Below are 27,141 nucleotides of genomic sequence, written 5' to 3'. Positions count from 1 at the left end.
ATTCCTGTTGATTTTTTCCCCTGATTCTTCTAAAACCTTACCCATCACTGATGTTAAACTAACTAACCTGTAGTTGCTAGGACTGTCCTTCCACCCTTCCTTGAATAAGGGTGTCACATTTTCCACTCTCTCCAATTCTCTGGCACCTCTCCCGTATACGGTCAAGATTGGAATATTATGGAAAGCCCTTCCACTATCTCCATCCCCACTTCCTTTCGCAACCTGGGATCCAAGCCATCCGGACCAGGTGACGTATCTACCCTAAGCATATTCAGCCTTTTCAGTACCTCCTCGTTCTCAGTTTTCACTCTACCCATTGCCTCTACTCTCTCCACTTCTTCTGAGATTTTGTCAGATTCCTCTCCCTTTGTATAGACCAATACAAGGTACTCATTGTTCGTGTCTAATAAGTTCTATTGATGGATGTTAAATACTTAGTAGTTGAAAGTATATATATATATATAAAGAACAGCCAGCCAGCACAGGCTAGAGATTGTTGGAAGCGGAGTAGTGAGCTCTGTGGTAAGCAATAAACAGTCTCCATCAAAGCACCCTAGTCTCAGTGTATTCTTCACAAACAGGCTTGGAAGTTTCTCTAATGCTGATTAAGTATTCTAGCCTTGTGCTAGGCTTCTAAGCATATATTACTCTCTTTGTCCCTAATAGGCCCCACTCCACCTCTTACTACCTGCTTAGTGTTTACATGCTGGTGGAAGATCTTTGGGTTCCCTTTTATGTTGACTGCCATTCTGTTGTTTTTGATGGACGATTGTAAACTGAAGCAAATTCAATCCTTCCCTTTCTGCCAGAGGTTGAAAATGTGCCTCAGATACGTGGATGGCATTTCAAATGAGGCACACTGGGCTAAAACACATTATTTGTCATTATTTTAAAATAAAAATGGACATGTTCTGTTCTGATGGGCATCATTTATGTCTGTTTACCCTGCAGGAAGATTAATTTGTTAGCTTTTTATTTTACAGTTTCATTATCAGATTACCGACTCTCACCATGTTCACTACAAGGAATTCAAGCGAGATATCATATAACATATTAAAACCCTCTTTTACTTGAAAAAATGCAGAAGGACTGCAAAACTGAAGGCCATGGTTTCTACCCTCAATCATTTATTTAAACTTCTTTTCCAAATGATTTGCACTTTAAAGAACAGAAGCAGTAGGTCCACTTCTAACAACCGTTCAGTCAGAATGGTGAAGGAATTACATAGCAACATGGAATATTTACGGCACATAAGGAGGCCACTTGGCCCACTGTGCCAGCCAAAAAAGAGCTATCCAGCCGAATCGCACTTTCCAGCTCCTACTCCATAGCCCTGTTGGTTACGGCAGTTCAAATGTATATTTTTAATATGCAATGCGGGTTTCTGCCTGTCCCACCCTTTCGGTCAGTGAGTTTCAGACCTCCAACACCCTCTGTGTGAAAACATTTCCCCTCTAATCCTTCCACTAGTTATTTTAAACCTATGCCCCTGGAAACTAGCCTTTCTGGTAAGCGAAATAGGTCCTTCCTATCCACTCTATCTCGGCCCCTCATAATTGTATACACCTCAATTAAATCTCCCCTAAGCCTCCTCTGTTCCATAGAATATAACTCCAGCCTATCCAATCTATCCTGATAGCTAAAATTCTCCAGTCCTGGCAACATCCTCGTAAATCTCCTCTGTACCCTCTCTAGTGCAATCACATCCTTCCTGAAAAGCGGTGAGCAGAACTGCACACAGTTCTCGAGCTGCGGGCTAACTAGTATTTTATACAATTCTAGCATAACCTCTCTGCTCTTATACTCTAGGCCTTGGCTAACAATGGAAAGTATCCCATGTGCCTTCTTAACCACCTTATCTCCCTGTCCTACTTGTTAGGATCCATGGACATGCACTCCAAGGCCCCTCTGTTCCTCTACACTCCTCATTTATTGTGTATTCCCTTGCCTTGTTTGTCTTCTCCAAATGCATTACCGCACACATCTCCCAATTGAGCTCTTTTTGCCACTGTTTTGCCAATCTGACTAGTCCATTGATAGCTTCCTGCAGTCTACAACTTTCTTCTTTATTATTAACCACACGGCCAATTTTCGTATCATCTTCAAACTTCTTAATCATACCCCCTACATTTTAGTCTTCCTCTTCAAGGTTTTTTTTTATGCAGCGAGTTATAATGATTTGGAATGTGCTGCTTGAAAGGATGGTGGAAGAAGATTAGCAGCAACTTTCAAAAGCGAATTAGATTTCAGAGTTGATGAACCATTGAGGGATACAATGTGGCAAACAAGGATTACCATGCATTTGTTGTCTTGCCGTCAGGAGAACTTGATTAATCACTCTGCTATTTGTTCAGCAGGTTAAGTGCAAAACACATCCTGTGTTCGGTCCCTCCGCTATGCAGAGATCAGCATTCAAAGTAGAGATTCTCCAATTGGACTAGGAGAGCAGAAATGAGCCAGGGTTCCCTGCTTCTTATCAGTAACCTTGGACCACTCCTGCAGTAGAGAAGATTAAGGAGTGATCTAATTGAAGTGTTTAAAATGTTTGAAGGAAAACAAGAAATGCTGGAAATACTCAGCAGGTCTGGCAGCATCTGCAGAGAGAGAAGTAGAATTAACCCTTCTTGAGAACTGACAAATATTAGAAATGTAAAAGGTTTTAAGCAAGTAAAGCAGGGGGTGGGGCAAGAGATAACAAAAGAGATTTTGAGAGGACAGGGTCACAGAGAATAACTGACCAGAAGGTCATGGAACAAAGGCAAATGGTACGTTAATTGTGTGCTGAAAGACAGTGTTAGTACAGAGAGAGTGTGAATTGACTGTAAAGTACAAAGCACTCCAAGCACAAACACTAAAAAAAAACACAAACAGTAGGTAGGTACAGTAGAAACAAATGAAACAAAATAAAATAACCAAAGAAAAAAGAAAAAATAACTAAACATAAAAAGGGGGGAGGCCCGTCATGCTCTGAAATTATTGAATTCAATGTTCAGTCCAGCAGGCTGTAGTGTGTCTAATCGGTAAATGAGATGCTGTTCCTCGAGCTTGCGTTGATGTTCACTGGAACACTGCAGCAATCCCAGGACAGAGATGTGAGCATGAGAGCAGGGGTGGGGTGGGTTGGGTTGGGGGGGGGAGTGTTGAAATGGCAAGCAACTGGAAGCTTGGGGTCATGCTTACGGACTGAGCGGGGGTGTTCTGCAAAGTGGTCACCCAATCTGCCTTGGTCTCCCCACCATTAACATACCGTTCGCCTTCGTTCCATGACCTTCAGGTCAGTTATTCTCTGTGACCTTGTCCTATCAACACCTCTTTTGTTATCCCTTGCCCCACCCCCGCTTTACTTGCTTCAAACCTTTTATATTTCTAATGTTTGTTCTGAAGAAGGGTCACTGACCTGAAACGTTAACTCTGCTTCTCTCTCCACAGATGCTGCCAGACCTGCTGAGGATTTCCAGCATTTCTTGTTTTTATTTCAGATTTCCAGCATCTGCAGTATTTTGCTTTTATTACGATGTTTGAAGGAGTTGATATGGTAGACAGAGAGAAACTAGTTCCTTTGGTGGGTAGTGGGGTAGTCGGGGTGGAGTCCAGAACAAGGGGGCATAACCTTAAAATTCGAGCCAGGCCATTCAGGGGCGATATTAGGAAGCACTTCTTCACACAAAGGATAATAAAAATCTGGAACTCCCTCCCCCAAAAAGCTGTTGAGATGGGAGGTCAATTGAAAATGTGAAAACTCATGGATTTTTGTTAGACAAGGGTATTGAGGGTTATGGAGCCAAAGCGGGTAGTTGGAGTTGAGATCAAGATCTTCGTCATCTTCTTCTTTGGCCTCCTTGTCTCGGGAGACAATGGGTAAGCGCCTGGAGGTGGTCAGTGGTTTGTGGAGCAGCGCCTGGAGTGGCTATAAAGGCCAATTCTAGAGTGACAGACTCTTCCACAGGTGCTGCAGATAAAATTGGTTGTCGGGGCTGTTACACAGTTGGTCTCCCCTTGTGCTTCTGTCTTTTTTCCTGCCAACTGCTCAGTCTCTTCGACTCGCCACACTTTAGCCCCGCCTTTATGGCTGCCCGCCAGCTCTGGCGATCACTGGCAACTGACTCCCACGACTTGTGATCAAGATAAAATGAATTGAGACGTCGCTCTTGGCTGACATACGTTGTCCAGGCCTCGCTGCCGTAGAGCAAGGTACTGAGGACACAGGCTTGATACACTCGGGCTTTTGTGCTCCGTATCAGTTTCGTCATTGTCCCACACTCTCTTGGCCAGTCTGGACATAGCAGTGGAAGCCTTTCCCATGCGATTGTTGATTTCTGCATCTAGAGACAGGTTACTGGTGATAGTTGAGCCTAGGTAGGTGAACTCTTGAACCACTTCCAGAGCGTGGTCACCGATATTGATGGACGGAGTATTTCTGACGTCCTGCCCCATGATGTTCGTTTTCTTGAAGCTGGTGGTTAGGCCAAATTCGTTGCAGGCAGCCGCAATTCTGTCGATGAGTCTTTGCAGACATTCTTCAGTGTGAGATGTTAATGCAGCATCGTCAGCAAAGAGAAGTTCCTTGATGAGGGCCTTCCGTACTTTGGTCTTCGCTCTTAGACGGGCAAGGTTGAACAACCTGCCATCTGATCTTGTGTGGCGGAAAATTCCTTCTTCTGAAGACTTGAATGCATGTGAGAGCAGCAGGGAGAAGAAGATCCCAAACAGTATAAGTGCGAGAACACAGCCCTGTTTCACGCCACTCTGGATAGGAAAGGGGTCTGATGAGGCACCGCTATGCTGAATTATGCCTTTCATATTGTCATGGAATGAGGTGATGATACTTAGTAGCTTTGGTAGACATCCGATCTTTTCTAGTAGTCTGAAGAGACCACGTCTGCTGATGAGGTCAAAGGCTTTGGTGAGATCAATGAAAGCAACATAGAGGGGCATCTGTTGTTCGCGGCATTTCTCCTGTAGCTGGTGAAGGGAGAACAGCATGTCAATGGTGGATCTCTCTGCTCGAAAGCCACACTGTGCCTCAGGGTAGACACCCTCAGCCAGCTTCTGGAGCCTGTTTAGCGATGACGCGACCCGAGCCAAAGCAGGTAGTTGGAGTTGAGATCCAGATCAGCCATGATCTAATTGAGTGGGAGAACAGGCTCAAGCCTGAATGGCCTCCTCCTTTTCCCAAGTGCCTCTGTGGTGTGGCTGTTTTGTGTGAACTTGACACAGCTTGAACGAGGCTCTCCATTGTCTTAACACCAGAAAAGGTAGAACTGCATTTCTGTGGCGCCTTTCATGACCTCAGGATGTTCCAAAGAACTTCACAGCCAATAGTCAGTGTTGTAATGTAGGGAAACCTGGTACCCAATTTGTACACAGCAAGATCTCACCATCAGGAAGGTAGTAATGACCATGCCATCTGTTTACAGTGAGATAAATGTTGGTCAGGACATTGTGAACAACTTCCCTACTCTTGCAAATTATGGTCGTGAGATCTTTTACATCCACCTGAAAGGTTTGCAGCCTCTGTTTAATGTCTCATCCGACCGATGAGATATCTGACAGTGGTACCGGGAGTGTCAGTTGGATTATGTGCTCATGTTATGTGGGTTATGAACCGACAAACTTCTGACTCAGAAGTAACCCGCTGAGTCACCATTCGCACCTACATTCTGGGGTAGATTTTTCACTTGCACCGCTGGATGTGAAGCTTGCTTTCGCAATCAGCCGCCTGGTGTAATCCCTGTCTGATCTTCTTTTCCACTGCAGTCCCCTCTTTCAAACGTGCCTGAGGCTGCCTCACACATTTCCCTGCGATCACCGAGCTCTGTAGCCCCGTGAGCAAGGGAACACGGGCAGAGAAGCAGCATTTCCTGCAAGCCAATTACCTTTCCACAGCTTGACAAAAAAGACAGCTTATAATATTGGACAATCGCGTATCTTTGAATGATTAGATTGTCGTTGCTCATTAACGAGCGGAAAACGTAATTAAAATATTATATAAAAAAAGTAATTTATACTGCATTATATGCCAATCACTTCAGTGAGAGATAGTCGTTAGAGCTTGTGCTTGATATCTGCTTTACCTTTAGCACATGCTAAACCAGTTTTAAGATTTGTAAATTATGTAATTTAATTTTCATTAACTTCATTATAATCTGCTGAATGTGCCAATTATAAAGATGAATGAAATGTCTGCCTTAAGCAATTAGACTGTCAGTGAATTGCAGGTTCTTTGACAATGGTGAAGTGTTTAAATGAGGCAGTAAAATTAAATTTCTGACTTTGACACTCTTTACCTAAACATTTTAACCCTTCAAGTGCAGGGAGTCTTCTGACAAGCTTTGTGGCTTTCAGGAGCTGCCCAAAACTTCCAGGCAGCATTTCTGCTGTTGCAAAACTCTTTGTCCACTGCAAATTATTCTGCAGCAGCATCTCTGTGCCTCAGACGCAGAGGGGGACAGTCAGTGGCTTAGAGGGTAATTACAGCTGATAGTGGATCAACAACAATTTGCATTTATAGAGCTAGAGAATTTCAGTTTAAGATTGTTAATGGGTTTTCTTCCTGGGTTTCCACTGTGCCTGCACTTTCAGGAAGAACATCAAGTGGATGCGGAGGGAGAGAGCGTTGAAACCTGGAGAGCGTGACATCATCCTCTGCCTCCTCCTCTCGCTCCCCCTGTCTTGCTTCTCCTCTTCCTCTTCATCATTTCTCATCCTTTCCTCCTCTGCCATGTCTTTTTGTCATCTTCATAGGAGACCTTTCAACCACTCAGTTTCTGAGGACTGGAACCACTCACCACCCCCACAATAAAATCTTGCATTTATATAGCGCCTTTAATGCAGTAAAATGCCTCAAGACACAATTATCAGGCAAAGTTTTACATTGAGCCACATGAGATATTAGGGACAGGTGACCAAAAACTTGGTCAAAGAGGTAGGTTTTAAGGAGTGTCTTAAAGGAGGAGAGAGAGAGGCGGAGAGGTTTAGGGAGGCAATTCCAGAGCTTAGGGCCCAGGCAGCTGAAGGCACGGCCGCCACTGGTGAAGCAATTAAAATCGTTGATGCACAAGAGGTCAGAAATGAAGGAGTGCAGAGATCTTGGAAGGTTGTGGGCCTGGAGGAGATTACAGAGATAGGGAGGGGTGAGGTCAGGGAGGGATTTGATCACCGGGTTGAGAATTTAAGTTTCAGTGTTCCCAGTAATCCCAGGGCTTGATCCTGAGTTAGCGAGGCAGCAGTCGGGTGCGTCCCAATGCCCCCTTGCCACAGAGAACAAAACTCAGCCATGTTTTACACGCTTTGATTGCTCTCCACTAACTCCTGTTGGAAAATGAGAACACTCATAAATGAGTAAATAAGAAGGTGAACAGCCCAGCTACATTTACAGCCCAACTACATACAAATTTGTCTCCTCCTGTGCCATTTGATTGTATCATATGATATAAATTGCTTTGCAGTGTGGTTTCAACACGTGGAACAGTAAAGCTTAAAATTGAGATTTAATTGTAAAATCAAGATCGGGGTTTCAGCACCAACCAATTCTGTTTTCCTTTTTCTTCTCGGTGTCCTTTGATTACATGCTTCTGAACTGTAAATTGATTTCTTATTAAAGTTGTTCTGGTCTAAAAACATAACATATATATGGGGATAGCCTAGGAAAGTGGCATTGAGGGAGATCATCAGCCTTGATTTAATTGAATGGGGGAACAGGCTTGATGGGCTGAATGGCCTACTCCTATTCCTATTTTCCTATAATACAAACTTCTGAAAGATAGTTTGAACATGGGAGTATTGTATTACGAAAGTACCAGTTTAAGCAGATTGTTTGATTAATTGTTTACCAATACCCAACTCAAGCGCCAACAACAGCCACTTCAAACACCACCATTAGCAGCACATCAATCATGTATTTTTCAGTTCTTTCAGAACGTAACAAATAGGAGCTGGTGTAGGCCATTCGGCCCCTTTAGCTTGCTCCACCATTCAATATGATCATAGCTGATCATCTACCTCAGATACACCTTCCTGCCCAATCCCCATATCCTTAGTGTCCAAAAATCTCTTGACCTCTGTCTTGAATATACTCAATGACTGAGCATCCACAGTCCTCTGGGATAGAGAATTCCAAAGATTCACAACCCTCTGAGTGAAGAAATTTCTCCCTCATCTCAGTCCTAAATGGCCGACCCCTTGTCCTGAATTTGTGACCCTGTGTTCTAGATTCCCCAGCCAGGGGAAACATCCCTCCAGTTTCTACCCTGTCATGACCCTTAAGAATTTTCTATGTTTTGATGAGATCACCTCTTGTCTTCTAAACTTGAGGGAATATAGACCCATTCTGCTCAATCTCTCCTCACAGGACAAAGCACTCATCCCAGGAATCAGTCTAGTGACTATGCATTGTACTCCTACTAAGGCAACTATATCAAGACCAAAAATGTACACAGTGGATAACACTCTCACTTCTGATTCAATGGGTTTTAAGTTCCACTCTAGAGTCAAATGCAAAGCCCAGGCTGGCACTCCCAGTGCAGTACTGAGGGAATGCTACACTGTTGGAGGGTGCTGTGGTTCAAATGAGACACTAAACCAAGGCCTCATCTGCCCTTGCCAGTGGACTTAAAAGATCCCATGGTGCTCGAATTGGTGAAGTGAGGACCTCCATGCAGGACAGCACTAAAGTTGAAATGGAAAGGCCTGTCAAATCAAAAAGTAGTAAGTAAATAATCCTCACTCAAGTCTTTGCCCGAGGAAGAGGGGAAATCTGAATAAAGCAAGTGGCAGCTTAGTCCGAGGTCTTGATAAGGACTGAGTTGAAGACTCTCCAATGAATTTTGTTTTAATCACAGTATGGAGGTAGGAAGACTATGTTGTAGGATGACACATTTGCAGCACTCCGACAGAGAAAAGTTTGAACACACAGTGTTTATCAAAAATGTTGCTGTCTGTGCCCTTCCTCACACCGAATCCCGTTTGCACATCACCCCCTGTCCTCGCTAACCTACTTTGGCACCCGGTCCATCAACGCCTCAATTTAAAAATTCTCCTCCTCGTTTTCAAATTCCTCCTATGCCTCGCTCCCTCCCTACCTCTGTAACCTCCTCCAGTCTCACAGCCCTCTGAAATTTCTGTGCTCCTCCAATTCTGGCCTCTTGAGCATCCCCGATTTTAACCGCTCCACCATTGGCAGCCGTGCCTTCAGTTGCCTGGGCAACAAGCTCCAGAATTCCCTCCCTACACCTCTCGGCCTCTCTACTTCTCGCTCCTCCTTGAAACCTCTCCTCAAAACATATCTCTTTGACCAAACATTTAGTCACCTGTTCCTATTATGGTCTGATGAGGCTCAGTGTCAAGTTTTGTTTGATGACGCTCCTGAAAGCACCTAAGAGTGCGTTACACATTAGAGCTGGTAAAATACAAGTTGCTGTTGACGTCTGGTGCTGAGAAATAGGAAATATCATGAACTCTCGTGATGGAGAGGCTGAGAGAGAATGGATCCTATGGGTGAAAACAAGTCCATTAGTTGGAGGACTGCATCCTATCCAGAGATTGAGAAGTGTTTGAATCTCGCTAGACATGGAGACAGTACTTCGGACTTGAGCTTTATAAAGGGTTAAAAGTTGATGAGAAATAGATGGGTTGGCATGGTAGATTGAGCAATGGTGGAGTGTGGGAGTCCCACCTGAGATCAGAGAGTATTGATCAATGAAGAAGCACAATGGATGGAGCCATCTAAGGTAAAATGTGACAGCTGATTGTTAGACTCAAAAGCAGCAGAATGCATTAGGGCAAATAAGATGTTCCTTGTCCCATGAAGGAAGATGGAGAGAAGTGCGACACAATGAATCATCCTTATGTTGTGTGCATGGAGTGTTTGGAATAGGAAGCCAGTTCATCAACGCAGAGTGGAATCATCAGCAAAAAAGGTTGGGTCAAAAAGGTGGGAAGAAAGAATAGAAGGGGAGTGATGACGGAATTCCGGGGAACCTGCGTTAATGGGCAAGGAGAAGATGAACCAACAACCGTAATGGAAATAGAACAGTTTAAGAAAATATTAAGCTCCTAGACCAACTGAGCCAAGGTAGGCACTTGTGATAGTTTTAAGCTATGGCTAGAAACGTCATAAGTGTTGGTTCAGTTGGAGTTTGCATTATGTTAATATAGAATGACCAATATTTTGCTGTCTGTCTTTTTGAGGTGTCAGCAAGAAATAGATTTTCCTGAATTGACCATCGTTTATACATTAAGCTTTGGAAGCTTATTTTTTTTTACACAGTTAAGGTATCACCTGTGTACAGGTTGAAACCGCTTCATGTGTGCAATCCAATAATGCCTCCGTATTTTTTTAATTCATTCATGAATTGTGAGCGTTTCTGGCAAGACCAGCATTTTTTGTCAGTGCCAGTTGCCCTTTAGAAGGTGGTGGTGAGCTGTAGTCCATGTAGTCTAGGTACGTGCACAGTGCTGTTAGGGAGGGAGTTCCAGGATTTTGATCCAGCGATAGTTCCAAGTCAGGATGGTGTGTGACTTGGAGGAGAACTTGCAGGTTGGGGTGTTCCCATGCAACTGCTGCCCTTGTCCTTCTAGGTGGTAGAGGTCACGGGTTTGGAAGGAGGCTTGGCAAGTTGCTGCAGTGCATCTTGTAGATGGTACACACTGCTGCCACTGTCGATGGTGGAGGGAGTGAATGTTTGTGGATGGGACGCCAATCAAGCGGACTGCTTTGTCCTGGATGGTGTCGAGCTTCTTGAGTGTTGTTGGAGCCGCACCCATCCAGGCAAGTGGAGAGTATTCCATCACACTCCTGCCTTGTGCCTTGTAGATGGTGGACAGGTTTTGGGAGGTCAAGAGGTGAGTTACTCGCCTCTACCCAGCCTCTGCTCTTGTAGCTGCAGTACTTATACGGCTGGTCCAGTTAAGTTTCTGGTCATCGGAAACCCCCAGGATGTTGACAGTGGGGGATTCAGCGATGGTAATGCCATTGAACATCAAGGGGTGATGGTTAAATTCTCTCTTCTTGGAGATGGTCATTGTCTGGCACTTGTGTGGCACGAATGTAATTTGCCACTTATCAGCCCAAGCCTCAACGCTCTCCAGATCTTCCTATATGCAGGCCCAGACTGCTGCATTATCTGAGGAGTCGCGAATGGTGCTGAACACTGTGCAATCATGAGCGAACATCCCCATTTCTGACCTTATGATGGAGCGAAGGTCATTAATGAAGCAGCTGAAGATGGTTGGCCGAGGACACTACCCTGAGGAACTCCTGAAGGTGATTGGCCTCCAACAACATAACCACCTTTCTTTGTGCTTTGTATGCCTCCAACCAGTGGAGAGATTTCCCCCTGATTCCCATTGATGTCAATTTTATTAGAACTCCTTAATGCCACACTCAAACAAATGCTGCCTTGATGTCAAGGAGAGTCATTCTCACCTCACCTCTAGAATTTAGTGCTTTAATGTTTGGACCAAGGCTTTAATGAAGTCTGGAGCTGAGCAACCCAAACTGAGCGGGTTATTGCTGAGTAAGTGCTGCTTGACAGCACTATCGATGACACCTTCCCTCACTTTACTGATGATTGAGAGTAGACTGATGGGTGGTAATTGGCTGGATTGGATTTGTCCTGCTTTTTGTGGATAGGACATACCTGGGCAATTTTCCACGTTGTCGGGTAGATGCTATTTTCGTGTTCAGATTCCTCCAAGGCCGTTCCTCCTCCCTATCTAAGGTGTTCATTCGGTGTTGTACCAAATGGTCTGGATTCTCGTGCATCTGGTTCCGTTCTTTTACCAGACATCCTTAGGTCCAGTATTTTGAAGTTCACAAGCTGGGCCATAATGTTAAGGGGAAGGTCCATTCATTCGCAAGCACTCACTGATCAATGTGAAGCTGATTTAAAATCAATGATATGAAAATCAACCAATTAGAGGCTAGGCAAAAGTATCAACTCCAGTCTTTCCCATGGTGGGTATGTTGGCTTTAATTTGTTATTGTTATTAGCTTTTATACTATATATGTTATTCATACAGTTAATATTTGAGTATTGCTGAAAATATAGACATTTTGTCGAAGCTTTTCGTCTTGCACTCATCAGGACAGTTCTCAAGAATACAAATTTAAGAGAAAGCAACAACTTTGTACTGTATGAGAAGAGCGTGCTGATTGGTTGGCAGGTGGACTCTGATTGGTAGAGGCATTGCCATGGAGAATGCACCAGTATATGGTGACTGATAGTATAAGTTATACATACAGTATAAATTTGTTGCTTTCCCTTACATTGGTATTCTTGTGAATTGTCCTGATGACTGCAACACGAAAAGCTTCGTCAAAATGTCTCTGTTTTCAGCAATATTCAAGTTCTGTATTACCAAACGACAGTTAATATTGGTAATAACTTGAACTTAATCGATAAAGTGATTCAGTACTCAAAAAATGTAATTGCAATGCTCAGTGTTCGATTTAATTAACTACATTGGCAGGCCTTAAGCTCGCACCCATTTTTGCAAGGGTGCATGCGCGGGGGTTGGTGGGCCGGAGGGGGCGGGGTCTGTCTCCGGTACACCTGGCCTCCACCAGGGGCCACCCAATCACTGTCTCTGTAATCTCCACCAGCCCGACAAGCTTCCGCGATCTCTGCACTCCAATTCTGGCCTCTTGCGCCTCCTGAAATTTAATGGCTCCACCATTGGCGCCCGTGCCTTCAGCTGCCTGGGTCCCAAGCTCTGGAATTCCCTCCCTAAACCCCTCCACCTCTCTGTCCACCTGTCAGATGCTTTTTGAAACCTACCTCTTTGACCAAGCTTATGGTCGCCTGTCCTAATATCTCCTTATGTGGTTTGGTGTCAGATCTTTGTCTGGCAACACTCCTGTGAAGTGCCTTGGGCTGTTATGCTAAGTTAAAGGCACTATATAAATGCAATTGTTATTGTCCTCGACTGGCAAGTGATGGTTTTATGTCCTGAATGTTGGTGCATGTCTGGGCTTAGCTGTCAGGTCACCATGTAAGGCTGACGTTTCACGGTACTGCAAACGCCAAGATGTGCCATGCTGATGCACAGCTTCATTCATCAGTCAGTCTGGTGTATTTATTATCTCAGAGAGCCAGTTGATTTCCTAATTGGTCTGAGCAAAGAGTTGATTTGAATTTGTAATGAAACCGGACGACATCTTCATTAGAAATGTATCATTTGGGGCAGCTTAGAAGTGCAGGCAGTGGCTTCACGGCCTCCCAGCCAGATGGTGGTTAGATCGTATCCCTGGACTAGCTGTCACTCGAACTCTGTCTCAGTTAAAAGGCAGCACGTGTTCTGTTGGTTCCTGGGCTGGCCACAAGATGGAGCGCCTTGTCACGGGCAAGGCTGGGTGTGAGCGAGGGGTTTGGTCAGTCGCATCTATCAGCTACCGCATTGCAATCTGAGCGTGTTTGGTTCAATTTAATAGAATAACCAACGCTTTTTACACAAACGGAAAGGGATTGTCACACAGTGATCAGAGATCAGGAAGCAATTACAAAGTATTTACAGCGCAGAAACAGGCCATTCGGCCCAACTGGTCCATGCTGGTGTTTATGCTCCACGTGAGCCTCCTCGCACCCCTCTTCATCTCACTCCATCAACATATCCTTCTATTCCTTCCTCCCTCATGTGTTTATCCAGCTTCCCCTTAAATACATTGATACTATTCGCCTCAGCCAGTCCCTGTGGTAGAGTTCCACATTCTCACCACTCTCTGGGTAAACATATTTCTGTTGAATTCCCTCTTGGATTTATTAGTTATATTTATTATTTATATTTATGGTCCTTAGTTTTGAACTCCTCCACAGTTGGAGACATTTTCTCAATGTCTACCTGATCAAACGTAAGAACTAGGAGCAGGAGTAGGCAATTCAGACCCTCGAGCCTGCTCCGCCATTCAATTCGATGGCTGATCTCATCTCGGCCTCAACTCCACTTTCCTGCCCATTCTCCATAACCCTTCAACCCATGTCTAATTGAAAATCTGTCTATCTCCTCCTTAAATTTACCCAATGTCCCGGCATCCACCGCACTCTGGGGTAGTGAATTCCACAGATTCATGACCCTTTGAGAGAAGTAATTTCTCCTGATCTCTGTTTTAAATCTGCTACCCCTTATCTTAAAACTATGACCTCTCGTTCTAGATTGCCCCAGCAGAGGAAACATCCTCTCTACGTCTACTTTGTCAATCCCCTTAATCATCTTATACACCTCAATTAGATCTCCTCTCATTCTTCTGAACACCAAAAGGCCTAAACTGCTCAATCTCTCTCCATAAGACAAACCCTTTTACAAGTTTAACGACTTCAACCAGGTCATGCCTCAACCTTCCCTTTTCTAGACAAACGAGCCTCAGCCTGATCAGTTTTTCAGGGCCATTGCAGTTTGTAAACCCGCCCCCCCCCCCCCCCCCCCCCACCTTACCACATCACCTGGATGCCCCTCCCCCCATCCCACCAACTATCAAATAAAGGGCAGTTCAAACAGTAGGCTAAAGGATTAAATGGGGTATAGGTCAAAAGAATGCACCCTTTCAAAACAAGCCTGGACAATGACCAGATTCCACATTTTGTTCTTCCGATCTGAGATCCTCCCTTACTCATGTACTGATCCCATCCCTTATTATCAGAGCAACACCACCTCCTTTTCCATTTTTGCCCGTCCTTCCTAAATGTCGAATATCCTTGAATATTCAGTTCCCAGTCTTGGTCACCCTGTAGCCACGTTTCCATTATGGCAATTAGATCATACCCATTTATCTCTATTTGGGCCTTGTTGTGAATGCTGTGTACATTCACATAGAGTGCCCTTAACCTTGTCTTCTTGACATTCTGCATTCGAAGCCTAGTTGATGATTGCCTTTGTTTCGCCTGCCATCTAATGTCACTTTTCTACCTCCTGTTACCAGCTTTACTTCCTTTCAGTTTGAGCTACCCCTCAGGTTCCCATTCCCCTGACAAGCCAGTTTAAACCCTCCCTAACAGCATTAGCAAATCTCCCTGCAAGGATATTAGTTCTGGTCCTGTTAAGGCGCAGCCCATCCATCTTGTTCAGGTCCCACCTGCCCCAGAACTGGTCCCAATGACTCAGAAATCTGATGCCCCCCCCCCTTCGTACACCAATTCTTCACCCACCTGTTCAATCGATCAATCCTCCTATTCCTGTGCTCACTAGCACGTGGCACTGGGAGTAATCCTGAGATTACTGTTTTGGAGCTCCTGCTTTTTAATTTCCTTCCTAACTCCCTAAAATCTGCTTTCAGGACCTCATCTCTTTTCCTACCTATGTCATTGGTACCAATGTGGACCATGACCTCTGGTTTTTCATCCTCCCCCAGAAGGATGTTCTGCAGCTGCTCCGTGACATCCTTGACCCTGGCACCAGGGAGGTGACACACCATCCTGGAGTCACATTTATTGCCATAGAGTCATAGAGAGAAACGGCACTGAAACAGGCCCTTCGGCCCACCAAGTCTGTGCCGAACATCAACCACCCGTTACTACTAATCCTACATTAATCCCATATCCCCACCTTCCCTCAATTCTCCTACCACCTGCCTACACTAGGGGCAATTTACAGTGGCCAATTTACCTATCAACCTGCAAGTTTAGATTAGAGATACAGCACTGAAACAGGCCCTTCGGCCCACCGAGTCTGTGCCGAACATCAACCACCCGTTACTACTAATCCTACATTAATCCCATATCCCCACCTTCCCTCAATTCTCCTACCACCTGCCTACACTAGGGGCAATTTACAGTGGCCAATTTACCTATCAACCTGCAAGTTTAGATTAGAGATACAGCACTGAAACAGGCCCTTCGGCCCACCGAGTCTGTGCCGAACATCAGCCACCCATTTATACTAATCCTACACTAATCCCATATTCCTACCAAACATCCCCACCTGTTCCTATATTTCCCTACCACCTACCTATACTAGTGACAATTTATAATGGCCAATTTACCTATCAACCTGCAAGTCTTTTGGCTTGTGGGAGGAAACCGGAGTACCCGGAGAAAACCCACGCAGACACAGGGAGAACTTGCAAACTCCACACAGGCAGTACCAGGAATCGAACCCGGGTCGCTGGAGCTGTGAGGCTGTGGTGCTAACCACTGCGCCACTGCCGCAGAAGTGCCTGTCTGATCCCCTGACTATTGAAGCCCCTATCACTATTGCTGTTCCACTCTTCTTCCTCCCCTCCTGTGCAGCTGAGCCACCCCTGTTGCTCCGGCTGCACTTCCCCGAGGAACCATTGCCCTCACCAGTATCCAAAATGGAAAACTGATAGCAAGCAAGATAGACTCGGGGGAATCCTGCACTGCCTGCCTGATTCTCTTAACCTGCCTGATGGTCACCCATTCCCTCTCTGCCTGCATGCTCCTAACCTGCGGTGTGACCACCTCCCTAAATGTGCCATCCACATACACCTCCACCTCACGGGTGCACAACAGTGACTCCAAATGCTGCTGGAGTTCCGAAACCCATAGCCGGTGACCTTCCTGTAGATGTGTTTGTCTAGGACACGTGGTGCATCCATGACTTCCCACGTACCACAGGATGTACATTCCACTTGGCCGAGCTGACCTGCCATAATGTAACTTTAAAAACTTATTACAATGCGAAGTAAAGTAACTTACCAGTTACTCACCAATCAACTTCTTCCTCTGTACCGAAGAGAGCGGCAGCTACTGGAGGCTGAAAAAAAAGTAGAAGAAAGAAAGGAGCCCCTCCCTCATGCACCAAACTCCCATTTTACATTCTGTGCACTCAAATTTTTTTCTTAATTTATCTTCCCTTCCTTACCGAACTCCCTTGATTACCAACTCACTTCTTAACGCTCTGTGCCCTCCAGCAGCACTCAGTGCAGACAAGCAGTACCGAGAGTCATCTGAATTTATACTCTGAAAACAATGCTGTGTCAGCTCTGCTGGAGCTCAGAAACCAGTTTAAGCTAGCTACCCTAATTAACTAGCTACAGATACTCTGAGTGTTAGTATACCCCTGTTTAAAACTGCAAGAAACCTAACTTACTTCTAAACAGAAATTTTGAATTCATTGCTGGATGTAAAAAAAAACTCATTGAGTCATTTATGGCACCGAAGGAGGCCATTCAGCCCATTGAGTCCATGCCAGCTCTCTGTATAGCAATCCAAGCATTCCCACTTCCCTGCTTTACCCTCGTAGTCCTGCAAGTTTTTTGCCCCCAAGTGTCCATCCAATTTCCTTTTTGAAACCATTCATTGTCTCCTCTTCCACCAACCTCATGGGCAATGAGTTCCAGGTCATTACCACTCATTGCGCAAATGGGTTGGTTTCAGGTTGGCAAGCTGTAACTAGTGAAGTGCCATAGGGATCAGTGCTGGGGCCTCAATTATTTACAATCTTTATCAGTAACTTGGATGAAGGGACAGAATGTATGGTTGCGAAATTTGCTGATGGCGCACAAAGATAGGTAGGAGAGTTAATCCCCCCCCCCCCACACACACACACACACACGCACATGCACACACACACTCTCTCTCTCCCTCTCCCCCTCACTCACTCTGTGGTCTGGAGATGCCGAGTAGTCTGGTAGGCTTTCCAGAACAAAGGTGACATCAGTTATCCCACTCTGGATTTGAGGGTCTTTCAAAGAAGTAGAGAAAGAGGAGCTGGGCGTTTCTTCGGGTCTCTCAGGAAGGTGCTGGAAAGATGAGCTGGGGGTTTCTCCCTTTGCGGGTTGGTCTCCAACTTCTTTTCAATACAGTCCACACTCCAGCTGAACCAAAGCAATGGGCTAGATTCTATAGAGACCTCAACGTCAGGATCCGTGGCGGAGGGGGAGGCCGGAAGATGGCCCCGGATGAGGCCTCCATGGACCTCGATGCCAACAGGGCTCGGCCCGATATTGCCTGCGGCGGCGAGGTCTCCTGGTGGCTCCCCGCCACTCAGCAACGGGACCACCATTTAAATGTCTTCAGAAATTAAAATACCTGAATTAATTACTCTCCCGTCGCCTCTTGGGGTCCCGCAGCGATCTTCACCCCGGCGATTGGCTGGATAAACAAGGTGCAATGCTGTTGAGGAGGTGGAGGTAAGTTTCTCAGTGGGGGGGTACACATACAGGGTCAAATTAATGTCATGAGTGTAGGGGATGGTGGGAAGCGTTATAGTTTAAACTTTGTGCAGTTGGTGGGGGAAAAGGTCAGATGGTAAAGATAAGTGTTTTGGGGGGAAAGGGCAAATAATTAATGTAATTGTTATGGGGGGGGGGTGGGAGAGGGGAATAGATGTATTTATTTAGTTTCATTTAATCTTTCTTTAAATATTTAAATTTGTCGATAGGGCTAACAGCTACCCAGTTTTGGTGGCAGACTTATAGAATTCAGCTCAACACATCAAAAGCGAAACCCCAAACAGAAAGTCAGAACTGGCTGACCACAATAAATCGTGACGTGTCACTTCTCGGTAAACATCTCCCCCAAGTCACCAAGGTTTCTGTTGTTTATTGAGCTTAAGGCATGTGATTTCCAGTAAAGGATGTTTTCAAACAAGACCTCTCAATGATGCTTGTAAAAAAAAAATCCATGGAGTCATTTCAGTTTCCCAAATAAACCAATGCCCATAATTCTAACACACAAATACTCAAAAATATTTAAAAAAGAACTTTCATAAAATAAGGGTTATGAAATATCTTCTTAAATGTCTGCCACTGCATCTCTACTGAGCTATCCCTTTGCCTAATTTCCCAGTTTACTTTAGCCAGCTCTGTCTTTAAACCCTCATAATTACCCCTATTTAAGTTAAAAATACTGGTCTTAGATCTGTCTTCTCACCCTCAAACTGAATGAGAAATTCTATCATGTTGTGATCACTGCTACCGAGGGGCACCTTTACTATGAGGTCATTCTAGGATTTTGGCCCAGTGACAGTGAAGGAACGGCGCCATAGTTCCAAGTTAGGATGGTGTGTGGTTTGGATGGGAACTTGCAGGTGGTGGTGTTCCCATGCATCTGCTGCCCTTGTCCTTCTAGGTGGTACAGGTTGCAGGTTTGGAAGGTGCTGTTGGTGAGTTGCTGCAGTGCATCTTGTCGATGGTACACACTGCTGCCACTGTATGTCAGTGATGGAGGGAATGAATGTTGAAGGTGGTGTATGGGGTGCCAGTTAAGTGGGCTGTTTTGTCCTGGTTGGTGTTGAACGTCTTGAGGGTTATTGGAGCTGCACTCATCACATTCCCAACATGTGCCTTGTAGATGGTGGACAGGCTTTGTGGAGTCAGGAGGTGAGTTATTTGCTGCAGAATTTCCAGCCTCTACTCTTGCAGCTACAGTACTTGTATGGCTGGTCCAGTTCAGTTTCTGGTCAATGGTAACCCCCAGGATGTTGATCATGGGGGATTCAATGATGGTAATGCCATTGGATGTCAAGGGGAGATGGTTAGATTCTCTCTTGTTTGAGATAGTCATTGTCTGGTACTTGTGTGGCACGAATGTTACTTGGCACTTATCAACCCAAGCCTGAATGTTGTCCAGGTCGTACTGCATATGGACACGGACTGCTTCAGTATCTGATGAGTCGCAAATGGTGCTGAACATTATGCAATCATCAGCGAACATCCCCACCTCTGACCTTATGATGGAGGAAAGGTCATTGATGAAGCAGCTGAAGATAGTTGGGCTTAGACGTCATTGAATTCTAGAAGGTTTAAGGCACAGAAAGAGGCCACTTGGCCTATCGTGTCTGTGCGGCCGAAAAATGGTCCACCTATTCTATTCCCACCTTCCAGCATTTGGTCCGTAGCCCTGCAGATTACAGCACTTGAGGTGCATATCCAGACTCCTTTTGAATGAGTTGAGGGTCTCTGCCTCAACTACCCTTTCAGGCAGTGAGTTCCAGACCCCCACCACCCTCTGGGTGAAAAAGTTTTTCTTCATCTCCCTTCTAATTTTTCTATCAATCACTTTAAATCTATGCCCCCTCGTCACTGAGCTCTCTGCTAAGGTGAATAGCCCCTTCACCTCCACTCTATCCAGGCCCCTCAAAATTTTGTACATTTCAATCAAATCTCCCCTCAGCCTTCTCTGTTCCAAGGAGAACAACCCCAGTCTATCCAATCTTTCCTCATAGCTGCATTTTTCCAGTCCTGGCAACATCCTCATAAATCTCCTCTGTACCCTCTCTCGTGCAATTACATCCTTTCTGTAATGAGGTGACCAGAACTGCACACGGTATTCAAGCTGTTGTCTAAGTAATGAGTTATACAGTTCCAGAATAACCTCCCTGCTCTTGTATTCTATACCTTGGCTAATAAAGGAAAGGATTCCATATGCCTTATTAACCACCTTATCGGCTTGTGCTGCTACCTTCAGGGATCTGTGGACATTCACTTCAAGGTCCCTTACTTCCTCTACACTTCTCAGTATTTTCCCATTAATCATATATTCCTTTGCCTTGTTTGACCTCCCCAAATGCATCACCTTACACTTCTCCAGGTTGAATTCCATTTGTTACTTCTTTGCCCATCTGACCATATCATCAATATTTTCCTGTAGCCTACAGCTATACCCCTCACTATCTACCCCACAGCCAATCTTTGTGTCGTTGAGTAGATTGGTGAGGACGAGGTCTAGTAGGTTTTTCCCTCTTGTTGGTTCCCTCACCACCTGCTGCAGGTGTCTAGCAGCTATGTCCTTTAGGACTCGACCAGCTCAGTTAGCAGTGGTGATGTGGAGCCGCTCTTGGTGATGGACATTGAAGTCCCACAGCCAGAGTACCTTTTGTACCCTCGCCACCCTCAGTGCTTCTTTCAGTTGGTGTTCAACATGGAGAAGCACTGATTCATCAGCTGAGGGCGGGGGGTGGGCGGTGGTAGGTGGTAATCAGAAGGAGGTTTCCTTGCCCATGTTTGACCTAATGCCATGAGACTTCATGGGGCCCAGACTCGATATTGAGGACTCCCAGGGAAACTCCCTCCAGACTGCATACCACTGTGTTGCTACCTTGGTCCTGTTGGTGGGACAGGACATACCCAGGGATGGTGATACTGGTATTAAAACAGAAAGTGCTGGAAATACTCAGCAGGTCTGGCAGCATCTGTGGAGAGAGAAGCAGAGTTAACGTTTCAGGTCTGTGATAGGTTTTATGCAATTTTTTTTTATTCATTCATGGGATGTGGGCGTCATTGGCCAGGCCAGCATTTATTGCCCATCCCTAATTGCCCTTGAGAAGGTGGTGGTGAGCTGCCTTGAACCGCTGCCGTCCATTTGGGGTAGGTACACCCAAATCCGTGAGTATGACTATGTCAGGTTGTTGCTGACTAGTCTGTGGGACAGCTCTCCCAACTTTGGCACAAGCCCCCAGATGTTTGTAAGGAGGACTTTGCAGGGTTGACAGGGCTGGGTTTGCCGTTGTCGTTTCCCGTGCTTGGGTCGGTGCCGGTTTCATTCCTTCTAGACTTTTCTCTCGCGATTTAGTACTGCTGAGTGACTTGCTATGCATTTCAGAGGGCATTTTAAGTGTCAGCCACATTGCTGTGAGTCTGGAGTCACTGGTAGCCCAGACCAAGTAAGGACAGCAGATTTCCCGACCTAAGGGGCATTGGTGTACCAGATGAGCTTTTACAACACCATTACTGAGACGAGCTTTTCTAATTCCAGATTTATTAATTGAATTTAAATTCCACCGTCGCTTGAACCTGTGTCTCCAGATCAATAGCCTGGGTCTCTGGATTGCTAGTCCAGTGACATTACCTCTCCACCACCACCTCCCCCATAGCTCTTCCAATCTAACCTTGTAACTTAAATTCCCCCATCGCTGGAACCATTCTGGTAAATCTCCTCTGTACCCTCTCAAGGACCCTCACATCCTTCCTGAAGTGTGGTGACCAGAACTGTCGGGGCATAACCAGAGCTTCGTAAAAGTCCGTAGAGATCCAGCATGGACTTGATGGGCCAAATGGCCTCCTTCTATGCCATAAATGACACTATGGCTTGAGAAGGGACTGTTTCCCCTCCAGGCTGGAATGAACCTACCATTGCTCAGGGAATTTTGAAGAGGGGTGGGGGTGAAGTCCAAGTGGAATGTTTAATTTTAAATTCCGTCTGACTTGCCAAGTTGAGTTTCTGGTACTAAGTTTACCAGATAGCTGATAAACAGGTTGTGTAAGCGGGACAGAAAACCCTCTGTAATGCTAAAAGAGATTTCTGGCACTGGGACCCAGTTAATGTTTGCTCAGGTGTCACGCTGTAAATGTCTTCCTGTCTAACTTTCCTCCTGAGTGTGTGGAACATATTGGATTGTACCAAATGGAAGCTGGTTAGTAGGGTGCACTGGGGCAAGATCCAAGTGGTTTCACTTGAGGTATTTGACTAAAAACACACTGGTGTGTGACGTTACATTTTTAACAATTTTGAGGTGGAGAAACCATGTTGCCCAGAATATTAATGAGCTTTTCTCTTTGCCCTGCTTTGGGAAATGTGGTCTTGTAATTTATTTAAAAAAAAATCTTTCTTGGCTTCTGATACAATGGAATGAAAGTAGATTACAAGTCAGTTAGTTTCTGTAAAGACAAAAGACAGGTTTGGATATTTTGGGCAGGCACCAAGTATTATAAACAGTCCTTCCTCTTTACAAATGCTGACTAACTTGCTGTTAATTTACAGTTTTCCACTGATATTTCAGGAGCAGGTGTTGACACAAGTGTCAATGCAATTATTTCCATGTTTCTTTCACATGAAAATAAATGTTGTGGCGGTGTAGTATTATTTTACTGCACCAGTAAACTAGAAAATCTTGAGTTCAAATCTTAACAGGAGGTTCTGATTTCCGTTATTAAAAAAACAACTAGAGTCAACCAGAGTGTCTGTTACACAGGAAACCTGTTGTCCTTATCCGGTTTGTGATTCCAGACCCAAGCCAATATGGTTGACTCTTAACTGTCCCCTGACGTGGCCCAGCCACTCACTCAGTTACATCGAACCAACTACCAGCGATTCAAGAAGCCCACCAGCACCTGCTTAGGACGACAAGTGACAGCTAATAAATGCTGGCCTTGCAACATCCAGAGAACAAATAGTTTTTTTAAATCCTCCCCCCATTCCGCACCCCCAACACTGCACCCTCTTTCTTTTTTTCCGGAAACATGCCATTCATCTTCTCAGACCAGTGAGTCACAGACTGATGACACCATGCTGATATCAAACTCAGTGGAGGAAAAGTGAATTGTCCGCACAGCAGTCAGGGTGACCGTTCCACTCTCCCTCTCTTCCCCAAGGGACTGACCTATGCTAGGGTCGTGGGAGCCAGGTTTACCAGCAACCCTCACGTCACCGAGAGACTAGTCATGACAAGCGAGCCCTGCACTGAGGGTCTGCAGCCAAAAACAGTGCAGGTCCAAGGAAGCTTGGGGGAAGGGGGGGGGGGGGGGTGGTGGTGGGTGTCTAGGTACACCGATCATTAAATTGCCATGAACAGGTACTGAAAATAATCAAAAAGGCTAATGGAATGCTGGCCTTTGTATCTCAAGGACTAGAACACAAGGGGGTAGAAGTCATGCTTCGACTATACAAAGCCCTGGTTAGACCACACCTGGAGTTAGTGTGAGCAGTTCTGGCATCACACATTAGGAAGGATATATTGGCCTTGGAGGGACTACAGTGTAGATTTACCAGAATGATACCTGGACTCCCAGGGTTAAATCACAAGGAGAGATTACACAAACTAGTAGTTTAGAAGGTTAAGGGGTGATTTGATTGGTGTTTTCAAGATATTCAGGGGAACAGAGAGAGAAATTATTTCTAATGTTTGGGGAATCTAGGACTGGGGGGGATAGCCTTTTCAGGAGTGAAATTGGGAAATGCGTCTACACACAAAGGGTGGTAGAGGTTTGGAACTCTCTTCCGCAAACGGCGATTGATGCTGGGTCCATTGTTAATTTTAATACTAAGAGTGAAAGATTTTTGATCACCAATGGTATCAAGGGGAAAGGGAGGGGAAGTTGCAGATTAGATGTGATCTCATTGAATGGTCTCCTCCTGTTCCTGTGTTCCTTTGACCATGGTGGGGGCCATCTCAGCAGAATCCAATCCACCAAAATGTGCCTTTTCCAATGGGGATCCATTGCAGGATAGTAATTGAGCAGGAACGCTGGCTGATTTGGGAGTTTTCTTTAGTTGCCCTTCCTAGCAAAGGGATACTGAGGTGATCAAGAGCAATACAACTGTATCACAGAATCTCTCGGCACAGAAGGAGGCCATTCGGCCCATTGTGCCTGTGCCAGCTCTTTGAAAGAGCTATCTAATCAGTCTCACTCCCCCCTGCTCTTTCTCCGTAGCCCTGCAGTTTTTTCCCCTTCAAATATTTATCCAGTTCCCTTTTGAAAGTTGCTATTAAATCTGCTTCCACCGCCCTTTCGGACTGCGCGTTCCAGATCATCAAATTCTCCTCATCTCCCCCACTGATTCTTTTGCTAATTACCTTAAATCTGTGTCCTCTGGTTCACCACTAATCACAATATACCCACCCAAGGTCAGCTAGTTATGGGGAATGGGCAGGAAAGTGGAGTTGAGGTAGAAGATTAGCCATGATCTTACTGAATAATGGAACAGGCTCGAGGGGCCGAATGGTCGTCTCCTGCTTCTTATGTTCTGTTGTGATTGAGGCTGAGCAAGATTAAAACTTATGAGGCCGCTACCATGTTGATTGCTGCATTTACAATAACAAATACAACTTGCATTTGTATAGCACCGATGATGAAATAAAACATTCCAAGCCTTTGTTGCATCCAGATTTGACATGCCTGCTCTTGTTACCTCTACACTGATCATTCCAATGCTTTCCTGGCCAGCCACCCATCTTTAACTGCCAGTAAACTTCAGCTCATCTAAAACTCTGCTGCCCATATTCTAACTCGCACCAAGTCCTATTCACCCATCACCCTGTACTCACTGACCTCCATTGGCTCCTGGTCTAGCAATGCCTGAATTTGAAAACATCTCATTCTGGTCTTCAGATCCTTCCTTAGCCTCATCCACTTCCTAACTCTGTAACCTTCTCCTGCCATATAACCCTCCAAGGTATCTCCACACCTCCAGTTGTGACTTCTTGCGCATGCCCGATTTTAATTGTTCCAATATTGGCAGCCATGCGTTCAGCTGACTGGGCCCTAGGCTCCGGAATTCCTTCCTGAAATTCTTCTATATCTCTTTCCTCCTTTAAGATGCTGCTTAACCCTACCTCTTTGGCCAAGCTTTTGGTTACCTGTCCTGCTATCTGATTATGTAGCTCGGTGTCAAATTTTGTTTGATAATTGCTCCTGTGACGTGCCTTGGGCTATTTTACTATAGTAATGGCGCTATATAAATGCAAGTTGTTGTCTATAGCACAGCAACAGGGCGGCACAGTGGTTAGCACTGCAGTCTCACAGCTCCAGGGACCCGGGTTCGATTCTGGGTACTGCCTGTGTGGAGTTTGCAAGTTCTCCCTGTGTCTGCGTGGGTTTCCTCCGGGTGCTCCGGTTTCCTCCCACAAGCCAAAAGACTTGCAGGTTGATAGGTAAATTGGCCATTATAAATTGTCACTAGTATAGGTAGGTGGTAGGGAAATATAGGGACAGGTGGGGATGTTTGGTAGGAATATGGGATTAGTGTAGGATTAGTATAAATGGGTGGTTGATGGTCGGCACAGACTCGGTGGGCCGAAGGGCCTGTTTCAGTGCTGTATCTCTAATCTAATCTAAACAGGCCCACCTGCCCCATGCCAGTGTTTACGCTCCGCACAAGCCCTCTGTCATGCTGCTTTGTCCAACCCTATCTTCCTATCCTTCTGTTCGCTTCTCTCATGTACTTATCTAGCTCCCTTTAAAGGAGTTAATTTAAGGGGAAACATTGGAGGACATAAATTGCGGGGAAGATCAAGAGATGTGGAATTTTAGAGCTGCAAAACTGCAATAGTGTTTGTTGTTCGAGGCCTGCTTTGTTTGGGAATGGAAAAGGTGCTGAAGCGTGCCGTTGGGCACTTAGAAACACCAATTTCTCTTGAAGGCTTTCAATATTAATTAAATAGCCTGTACAGCAAAGGCCATTGGGCCCAGCTGGTCCATGCCAGCTCTGCACAAATATCCTCCCAACCCCTATTTCATCTCACCCTTTCAGCATGTCCAGCATTGGTTTGAATCTACAGATTTGTCATAGTTGTCGAAAGTTTTTTTTTATATTAGAAAAAAAAAACAATGTTTTATCGTTTCCCTTGTTGGGGGCAATTCTGTTAGTTTGATATCTCTGCTTTTCTTTCTTCCCCCCCCCACACCCCTCTCCCCTACCCGACTTTCTCATCTAAGAAGAGGACATACCAGTGCATCAAATGTCAGATGATCTTTCAGTGTGAGTGGGACATCCAAGTTCATGTGGCTAATCATATGATAGGTAAGCAAATTTGTTCTAATATTCTTGGCACACTGTCCACACATTACAGCGCGCGGTTTTAGTCGACAACACTCAGTTTTCTTTAAATTTATTCTCGCTTATTTCCTTTATTTTTCGTTTGCCAGTCAGAGACCAAACACCGGTGTGCTTCTTATGAATTTTTCTATATATCTGCTGCTGCTTGGCTTATTGGGACTCTGTCACCCATAACGTTCCCTACCTTCTCTCGTTTACCAGCAGTCTATTCTAGAAATCAATGCTTCACTTGTGTTAAATAGTCAGACTAGCTTTTTTCAACAGTCGATCTACAGCACTGGTTATAAATGGATTGAGAAAGCAGAGTGTGTGTTTGTGTGTGCGCCACTGACATTGTAACTGGGGACCGTGTGATCCCCCTCGCCCACTCACGACACTGTCCCGCTGTGGCACTGTTGCTCATGGTGCACCTGTGCGTTGGTGAAAATGTTTAGTCTTCTGCACCATGGACCATGCATCACAGTGGACAAAACACTAAAACAGTGTCTTGGTAAATGACTGGAGAGAATAGCAAGTTCCAAAAGGCTGATCACATTCTCTGATCACTCCAGATGGTGACGCCTGAATTCTTCTGCAGGCTTTAAATGTAGATGTACTAACATTGCACTACAGTTTTTAACTCTTCCTCTCTTACCCCTCTTCTCCCTCTCCCCACACATACACATGTGTACAAACAGACTCTCTCTTTCTC

The 27,141-nt window shown here is 45.2% G+C and overlaps 1 protein-coding gene across 7 annotated transcripts in view; it reads left to right on the top strand.

The window, feature by feature from the left end:
- The window catches only part of LOC137369730 (zinc finger protein 521), a 524,295-nt gene that overhangs the window by 240,611 nt on the left and 256,543 nt on the right, over positions 1-27,141 (top strand). For 6 of the 7 annotated variants that reach the window (XM_068031105.1, XM_068031101.1, XM_068031106.1 and 3 more), the window contains one exon: positions 26,330-26,414. In XM_068031105.1, the coding sequence (XP_067887206.1) occupies positions 26,330-26,414 (85 nt within the window). The remainder of the gene's footprint in view (positions 1-26,329; positions 26,415-27,141) is intronic. The other variant, XM_068031102.1, reaches the window with a different exon arrangement.

The sequence above is a fragment of the Heterodontus francisci genome, chromosome 5 (genome assembly GCF_036365525.1).
Source record: "Heterodontus francisci isolate sHetFra1 chromosome 5, sHetFra1.hap1, whole genome shotgun sequence".
Taxonomy (NCBI): domain Eukaryota; kingdom Metazoa; phylum Chordata; class Chondrichthyes; order Heterodontiformes; family Heterodontidae; genus Heterodontus; species Heterodontus francisci.
The sequence above is the reverse complement of the archived record's forward strand: the minus strand, read 5'-3'. Positions and strand labels throughout refer to the sequence as shown.